This window comes from Rhea americana, unplaced genomic scaffold (genome assembly GCF_003343005.1).
Source record: "Rhea americana isolate MKP2758 unplaced genomic scaffold, rheAme1 scaffold_611, whole genome shotgun sequence".
NCBI classification, from domain to species: domain Eukaryota; kingdom Metazoa; phylum Chordata; class Aves; order Rheiformes; family Rheidae; genus Rhea; species Rhea americana.
Genome location: NW_028186770.1, coordinates 35,264 through 43,953, shown reverse-complemented (window position 1 = coordinate 43,953; position 8,690 = coordinate 35,264). Strand labels below are relative to the sequence as shown.

Genomic DNA, 8,690 nt, shown 5'->3' with positions numbered 1-8,690 from the left:
CCCCGGGCAGGGCTCGGCCCCCTTTCCCGGGGTCCATCGTGCGTCCCCTCGGCCCCTCGAGGAGGGGGTTTGTGGATTCAGTAGCCCCGAAACTGGGGGTCTCTGCTGAATGGGAAATTAAAACCTGGGAGGGGGAAAACCCTCCCCAGAGGAGCTGGGGGAGAGCCGCTCGGCCCCCCTGCGCCCGCCCTGCTAACGCAGCTCTTCTCTTTCCAGCGCGGCTCTCGGAGCCGCTGGGGATCTGGCCCTGTGACTTTCTCAGTGAGAGCAAAGAATGGAGACAGCTGAGTAAATACAGCCTAAACCCCGGCTTTCCTGGCCGCTCGCCCGCCCTTCCCCGGCAGGCCGAGGGCCCGTGTGGCCCCAGGGCTGGGCTGGCCCCTGCTCCGCTCGCTGCCTCCTCCGCCGGGTGGGAAAGCCCAGGCGATGGTTTGGTTTCTCCAGATGGTTTGGTTTCTCCAGCGGCTCTGTGCTCTGACGTGCGCGAGTCGTGCTTAGATCTGCCCGTGCGGTTCGGAGCAGCAGCCGGCTCCGTGCTGGTTCTCGCTCTTCTGCTGCTCTGTGATGCTCTGGTCCTCCTAAAGGTGATTTCTGCTTCAAACCATCGTGGTTCGTTCGTTCTTTCTTTTTCTTTTTTTTTTTTAATACACTAGAACAAGGTTTTGTGAAGCGCGCTTTAAGAACTCAGGAAAATCCTTCTTTCTGTCCGTAGTTGGTTCTGGCTGGACAAAAGCTCTGGGTTGGGAGAGAAACCGCAGCTCCGAAGGAATGCAGCGAGGAGCTGAGCGATTTGCAGAGCCAGCTTGGAGCCATGTCAGAGCGCTCGCGCTTCGGTCCGAGCGCTGGCGTGTGTTTACAATGAAAAAGAGTATTTATAATATCAGGGGCTCTTTTAATTCCTCTGAGAATATCTGGAGACGCTGCTTGGAACTGTTGTAGCTGAGTAATGGAAGATAAAAAGCAAACAGAGGAAGGAACAGTGGATTTTTCAAGTTGAAAGGTCCTGCTTCTCTCCACCAATATCCTAATGTTTTTGGCCTGCTAAGGAAATATTCTGGCTCCTTCTCACCTTATGGGTTGCTTCATTCGGTTGCTCTGCTCTACATAGTGTAGTGTCTAATAAATTGTCTTATAAATCCTCAAAGCATCTGCACAATTCCAAATATCCCAGGGAACAAGTAGCRTAATTTTAAGGAGATCAGTTAGCAAAATAAGTAGTTACGGTGTTCTCCGCTGTAAGGCTCCAGGGAGAGCCCCCGCGTTCGCCCTCGGACGGCAGCCCTGGCCTGGGYGCAGCTCCTGGCCTAACTGCTCAGAAAAAGTCCCAGTGGTCAGAAAAAGCCACAGCAGTAGCTGTCGTGGCAGGGCATGGTGTGGCAGGCGGTTGTGTGCCTGTTGCTTTATTTCCATCCTTAGTTGCGTTGTCCTGTTTTCTTTCTGGCTGTTTGTTTGGGGGAGTTTTGTTAGCAGAAGAAAGGTTTGTTCCTGTTGTTTGCAACCCKTTAACATGCAACGTTTTGCCATTCAGAACTTGATTTGGCTTTTTTTTTTTGCTAGCTAGAGATCTGATATAATTGGGAAATACTTGAGCTGTATAGGTTTTTGCAGACATATTCCTTTTCTTTTCTTTCTTTCTTTTTTTTTTTTAGGCTTATGCATTCTTTTGCATTCTTTTGCCTCACTGGAGGGAAAGTAACACTTATTCTTGTTTGGAGTCAAGCTGCACTTTGAACTGAATGTGGAAGTCAGTTAAAAAGCACAGGAACCGCATTTCAAACGTTAAGATGCTTTTATTTATGTGCTGGACACGCACAAAAAGACTCGTAATGCTTTTTGTTTCAAACCCATGTGTTAAACAAAGAAAGTATTGACAGTAGTTAATGAATCGAGGGATTGTTTCTGGGCACTGAGATAGATTTACCAAAGGTATTTAGATGTCTGATGCATGGGATTTTCAGCGGAGCCTAAGCAAGTGCTAGCCAGCTTAGACACACAAGGCTCCTCTCCGTGAGCAGAGCGATCCTGGAGGCTGGCCCGGCTGAAATCTGTTGGCAAACTTCTCCCTCCTTCCTGAGCACGCAGCGAGGCCTGGCTCGGAGGTGTGCTTCCAGCGGACAGGCTTGTGCGTGTCCTGGGCTCTCGGCGCTGCCTGCCTCTTTCCCAAATTCGCTTTCCTTTAAGGGCTTTGGAGAGCGAGCGCTCCCTCCCCCTCTCCCGAAAGGCGCATGCGGATCCCGTCATCTGCTTTCCATTGGGTGCAGAGGTTTCCCGACCCGCGGCTGCCGTCCCGCACACGCCGCTCGGCTCGGGAAGCCGCTCGCTGGGATTGCGGCGGGGCGCGCGGCAGCTGGTCCCCCCCCACCCCGGGGAGCGCAGGCGCCGGCGCGGTGGCTTTGCCTTTCCCGGGGTGCCCCCCGCCCTCGTCCGCGCCCCGCTGCTGCGCGGGGACCGGAGCTGCGTCCCTGCCCCTGCTTTCCCAGCGGTGTCCGTCTGCGGCGCCGAGCAGGCGTCGGGCTGAAAGGGGTCCGCGGAGCCGCGCGGCGCGGCAGAAGCCGCTGCTCGGAGCGACTCGGCGCTCCGGGGCGACCGTCTCTTCCTCCCACCCCTCCGTCCGGGTCTGCTTTTGAAAGCTACTGAACGGGTTCGCCGGGGCTCAGCGTTCATCCTTCCGGCCTTTTTGGCTGCACCGACTTGTCTGAGGCTCTTGGAGTCGGTTCCCGTGCCGGATCCGAGGTGGGGAGCCGGGAGGTGTCGACCCCGCTGCGCGTGGGCTCTGCCGCCTCCGTGCGCGTCCCTCCGTGCGCGTCGCGGGATCTCTCCCCTGGGAAGGGCGGGAGCTGCCCGCGCCGATCCCGCCGGCCGCTCGGGCCCCTGGCACCTAGTGCCGCCGGCCCTGGCGGCTCCTCTCCGTCGGAGGCGGGTGGGCAGGGTTCAGAGGGGCGGGGGGCAGGCGTCCGAGCCGGGCCGTCGGGCTCGCTTTACGCTCGGGGTAATGAAGCAACATTTTCCTGGCTGGGGCTGGTTGCATTCAGGAAACGTGGGCTCCGCTGCGAGTCCTCTGCGGCCGCCAGCCCGGCGCGGTGGGAACTCGCTCTCCGCTCGCTTGGTGGCCGCGCGGAGGGCTGTGCAGCCCGGCGTTGCTCGGGGAGCTCCGGAGAAACTTCCCAGCCGCTGGCTCGGCCTCGGTCCCCTGCCCCAGCAGTTGCAGCCTCGCTGCAAGTGTCTCGCCTCCCTGAGGGCGAAGCCTGCTCGTTCGCGGAGAAGACGGCTCAGCTGGGAGGCTTGCCCCAGCTCAGACAACTCGTTCGAGCCCTGCCTCGCGCTCCGGTTTCGTGTGCCGTGGCCTCTCGGTGCCGCTCGCCGCCCAGCGAGACCCGCTCCCCTCCCGCCTCGCCCCCGGGATGGGTCCCGAGGCGGCTCGTCGGGAGCCGCTCTCCTGCTTGACCCTCCTGCCGCCCCGCGTGAAGCGAGCTGGCTGCGGGCCGTCCCGCGTCCCCCCCACGCCGCGAGCTCCTGGGCAGCCGGGCTCCGCCGGGCTTCTGCGCCGGAGCCGTTCCCGGGACCCGCGGCGGCCGTCGGCGTTGCTCAGGGCTCGGGAGCGCCGCTCCCAGCCGCCCCGAAGGGTTGCGGCCGTTGCGTTCCCTCGCGGGGCCTTTCCTCGGAGGCGCCCGGTGTCTGCGGGATCCTGCCCGGCCTCGGCCTGAGGCAGCGTGAAGCCGGCCGGTGTGGCCGGGAGGCTACGGGAAAAGAGGACGTGCCCAGCTGATGGGAACTTGGGTGCTGTAGAGCACATTAAACAACGTATTATAACCCAGGTCTTTTCTTTTTGGTGCATTTCTGGGCTGGGCAGGCAGCGTGGTGTTCAGTTTCTCTGTTTGAATAGCTTAAAGGCACTTGGTAGCTCTAAGTAGACTTGAAGACTTTAAAGATACGCTTTTTTTTTTAACTCCCTCCATCACCTCCATCTCTGCAAAATGAAATTGTGCCTGTGTTGTCTGCGTTTGACACTGTTACTGCTTTAAAAAGTTCAAAAATTTACTTTGCTCAGAGGTAGGCTTTGAAGTGCTGCTCTGTGGAAATTGCAAAGCATCTTAAAAGCCTTTAACTGAAAAATTGGTTAACCTACATTTGTGGGCAGTTACCTCCGGAAAATGACTTTGTAGGGAATTGCACGGGGAGATGTAAAGGTGAACTGTGAGTCAATTTAACAAGAAAAGGTTAACTCTGTTTTGCTGCTATTCAGGGTCCCCAGCTGATGGTTTCGGGGTCACCCTTTTCGGTGTGCAGAAGTTCCTGCATAAAAGGCTGGTCTGTCCCACGTGTTGCCTTCTTGTTTGCGTAAGTGCTGTGAAGAGAGCAGGCTGAAGAGTGAAGTGAACCCCTTTAAGATGCAGAGTCTGTGTCTGATTGCAGTGGGAGAGATGTCCTTTCCGCACCGCATTCCTGCGAGTAGCCGCTGGCTCCTCTTTTGCTTTTGGAGTGTAAATTGGTAATAGCATGTTCTGGTGGAGAGTGCTTGGATCCRGGGCTCAGTATTAGCTGTGTTTGCTGGCTGGGGTGGTTAGCAGAGAAACAAGTCTGGCTTCTCGCAGCTGCTTAGATGAAGCCCTGGGTTGAACGCTGGGTGCAGCACCGGGCTGGGCAGTAATGAGCCRTCTGTCTTTGCAGGCACCGGGAAGATAGGACTAGCATGTCACACCGTCCTTGGCTGGAAGAGCTCTGTGCTGTTGCCCTCTGGACTCCAAGAAGTCTTTTTTGGTGAACTGAACCCTGGTCTCCTGTTTCTTTGCTGCATGCCCGCTCACGAGTGCTGGATTATGTTTGTCTCCTTCTCCCTGTGCTCCATCATTTGGCTGAATCGTGGCTTCAAGCTAAGGAAAAGGGGCTGCACTTAAGCACGCAGGGCCACCCCGAAAGAGGCTCCTGGGGTCCCGGTTCGTGCAGAGACGTTCAGAGCGCTGATGGCGGAGAGCTGCCTCTGAGCTGCCTCCTCTGCCGCCCGTCGCCGCTGCCTCGCCGGTCAGAGCCAAGCCCCGGAGGCAGCGAGGATGGGCAGCACCGACGGATTCCAGTACCGTGCGCTCTACCCCTACCGCAAAGAGCGCGAGGAGGACATCGACCTGGTGCCCGGGGACATCCTGGTGGTGAGCAAGGGGGCCCTGCAAGCTTTGGGCTTCAAGGATGGCGACGAGCAGACCCCCAATCAGATCGGGTGGATCCTGGGCGTCAACGAGCGGACCAAGCAGAAAGGAGACTTCCCTGGCACGTAYGTGGAGTACGTCGGGCCCGTGAAGATCTCCGTTCCCTCTCACCGGCCCCGAGTGCAGAGGCCCCTGCCCGCGACGCCCGGGGCCGGCGGGTGCCGTTTGCCGGAGGCTCTGGAGCAAGGTAAGCCGTGCTCCGWGCTGTGCCGTAGCGGTGGTGCGGCGTTGCTCCGACAGACGGCCGCCCCGGCGGAGCGGCGGAGCGGCGGCGGGAGCGGGCGCGTGGGCAGGCAGTGCTGCGCGCGTCGTTCCCGGGACGGGGTGAGCGGGAACGGCCTCTCGCAGGTCAGCGAGCGCCGAACCTTCCGCCTCGGGCTGCGGGCGAGACGTCTCGCCTCGCCTTKGCGGCGGGACTGCCCCGTTGGGCAGCAGCGCCCAGAGCTCCGGTCCCCCCACCTTGCATCTCGGGGATCAGGTTGCTTGGGGGTTGCTGGCGTCTGTTCGGTGCTGGCCGAGAGAAACKCGCTTTATTCTCTCCGACTTATCGATCTGCTCAGTGGCTCCTGGGAGAGGCTTGTGCTGGTTGTATCTCTCTGGGATCCTCCTCCCGCTCTGGCCTGCTGCTGGCCAGGATCCCTGTGGTCCTTGGTCCCTCCCTCTGCTCCGCTGAGGGTTTTGCTCCCCTCTGTCCTTTATGGAATAAGCCCTGACCTCTCCCTGCCACCTCCCTCCCTCCATCTGGAGCGCCTGGGGCAGTGCTCCCTGCCAAGAGCCGCTCAGCCCTGCTGAGACACACAATGACTTGTCTCTGGGCAAGAGGAGAAAAGTCAGGGTCTAAAAGAGAACTTCCGAGAACTGGAGCTAATTGCCTGCGTGCCTGGCACGGGGCCCTCTCCACGGTTCGCAGGGCTCTCGCCGAGGATGGGCAGCTGCCCCGGGGCAGGGCACGGGCCGCTGTGCACCTGCGGCTGCCACCCGGTCCGCCGCGCCGGGCTTGTGCGGGTCCTGGAGCTGGAGCTCCGAGGACCTTGTGCCCCTTGCAAAGCTGGGGCAGCTGCCCTCTCTCTGCCTGTTTCTTTCGCCCCCGGGCTCGTGAGCCCTGCGGCGCGGGACGCTCGGGGGTGGCGAACGGGGCCGAGAGCCGTGCTCTGTGCGCCTGGGGCGTTGCCCAAAACCCCGTGCTGGTGCACACGGGAGAGGCCGGGTCAGCAGCAGGGCCCGGCGGGCATCGGAGAGCGTTCCCAGCAGCGCAGCCTCTCTTGCTGACCTGACTTTCCCATCAGATGTGTCTAGCTGCATGAAGCYGTTCCAGGATCTTAAGGAACAGAAAAGAGCCCTGTCCCGGCCTGGGAAGCCGGGGCGGCAGGGCTGAGGCTTGCCACGCGGCYGGAGCTGCCTCGCCTGCTCCTGCCCGGCGGGCTCCGTCCGGGGCACAGAGGGGAGAAGCGGCTCTGCAAGGTGGGAACGCGGCTGGGCCGTGCGTTTGGGTTGGCAGCGGGAGCCGCTGGCCTGAGTCATCCCGCTCTCAACCTGCCTTTCCAAGAAAGCAGCTCCTCTTGGGAGCCCGGGGCACGCTCTGCGGTGGATGTGTTGACCTTGCCGGCATCCAGCCTCGCGCTGCCTCCAGGCATGTATTTATGTCCTCGTGGGCTCTCTCATCCTCCCCTTTTCGAGGGGAGGTGTGACTGGGTGGTCAAAGCCGCTGCYCTCGGTAGGAGCCGGAGATCCCTGTGATGTGGAAGAAGATGCATGCCGGAGCTCCCGGTGCATGGAAAAGACGTGGCTGGGAAAGAACCCAAAAGCCAGCCTGGCTGCTTCCTGCCCTGGGGCAGAGCCGGGTGACGGCTGGGTACCAGGGCACGCAGGGAGAGGGTTGTGCCGGCTGTGCCTCCGTCCCGGGGCTCGGGGCTGCCGCGGCGCCTTGGCTGGAGCCCCGAGGCAGCCTCCGCCTCGGCTTTGCAGTTAGGGGCCTGCAGGGCAGCGTTTCAAACGTGCAAGGCCATCGTGCAGGCAGCACATCGGGATGCTCGTGGGGAGACGTCTTTTTACAACCGAGAAATTATATTTAAGGGAAGCTGCTGTTATTTCTTGGTGTCTGCCTCAGCCCTGCTGGGGTGAGGGCTGCCCGGGAGGTGCAGGGRTGTCTCTGTTAAGTTTGTAGCTGGCCACTTTCCTGCCCCGTTCCYGTCCTGGCTGGCAGCAATTCCTGAGCCCTTTAGCCCCTCTGCATCGCCGAGCGCGGCTGGTGCCCTAGAGGAAACGCAGCTGGGGGGGTGGGAAGGGGCCCCCGGGCAGCCGGGGAGGAGCGGGGGCCCTGCGGAGCGGCGAGGCGCAGGGGTTTCGGGCGGTGAATTTATGAGCTGCCGGTGTTTGCCTTCTGCAGCGAATGTGAGCGGAAAACGCGGCTTGGAAATATTTCCGCAGCTGCCCCGGCCGTGCTGTGAGTAGCCTTGTTCGCGTCGGCCCGGCCGGGAGGCCCAGCGGGCTTGGGAGCCGCCTGATAAAAACGCAGGCTGCTGCCTGCTGAAGCAGCACATTCCCGGCCGGGCCGCGGCGGGAGCGCCAGTATTTACTCTCCGTTCAGCCCTTCCGCAGGGTCGGGCCCGGAGCTGCCGGGCTCGCGCGGCCCTGCCGCGGCGGGAGCCGGGACCCGCGCCAGCCGCAGCCCTGCTCGCCCCGGCCGGCGGCGATCCTGCCCCGAACGGCGCTGCCCGGGCCGCGCGCCCGGCGGGCCCCCGGGGAGAGCTGCGCTCTGCCGACGGCGCGAGGCAGGCTCTTCGAACGGGCTTGCGGAGCAGCCTCAGGGCGACCTGGGGTTTTTCCTCCGCTCTTTGCTGTTCCTGAGGCCCTCGGAGRGCAAGCAAATTTGACGCTTTTTTGGCTGCAGCTTTGCTTAAGATACAGAGCGTCCTGTGTCCTCTAAAAAGCAGATAAACCGAGTTCCTAACACGAACTGAGCTCTTAACRAGAGCATGTGGCCGGAGAGGCAGTTACCACCTCTGGTTTTGTTGCTCTGTTCGCTGCTCAGATAATATTTCGGATGATCGTGCTGCAGCTGTGGCCGTCGGCTGTCCCCGTTGTCTCGAAAACCGATAAACCGCGTGGTTTATCTCCCGTGCTACCCTCGCGTAAGGTGCCAGCGCCCGTCCCTCGGGAGCTGCCTCCGAGCACTGAAGCCGGATGCCTCCYGCCCCGAGGAGCGGCCGGGGCGGCAGCTCGGCTCGTCGTGGCGAGACCGCACCGGGATATTTGCTCTCTCTCCCGGAGAGCAGCCCRTGCCTGGCTCCTCGGACGCTGCGGAGCTCGCGCTCGCTGCGGAGCCGCCCGAAAAAGCATGGGAAAAACCATCCGGAGCAGCTGGCTGCGCTGCACGAACCAGTTTGCACTGGCTGGATTTTGCATCCCGGGCTGCCGTCGCGTGGCGGCGCGGTGTCYGCCCCCGGGGCGCCCGGATCCTCCCCCCCGGCCCCTGGGAAGGGGAGGACG

The 8,690-nt window shown here is 61.4% G+C and overlaps 1 protein-coding gene across 2 annotated transcripts in view; it reads left to right on the top strand.

The window, feature by feature from the left end:
- Positions 1–205: 205 nt before the first annotated feature.
- PIK3R2 (phosphoinositide-3-kinase regulatory subunit 2) overlaps positions 206–8,690 on the top strand; it is a 16,028-nt gene continuing 7,543 nt past the window's right edge. Inside the window, exons 1-2 of one of the 2 annotated variants that reach the window (XM_085320151.1) lie at positions 206–584; positions 4,669–5,388. In XM_085320151.1, the coding sequence (XP_085176277.1) occupies positions 5,049–5,388 (340 nt within the window). In that variant the 5' untranslated portion in view covers positions 206–584; positions 4,669–5,048. Of the gene's footprint in view, positions 585–2,481; positions 2,734–4,668; positions 5,389–8,690 lie in introns of those variants that run through there. The other variant, XM_085320152.1, reaches the window with a different exon arrangement.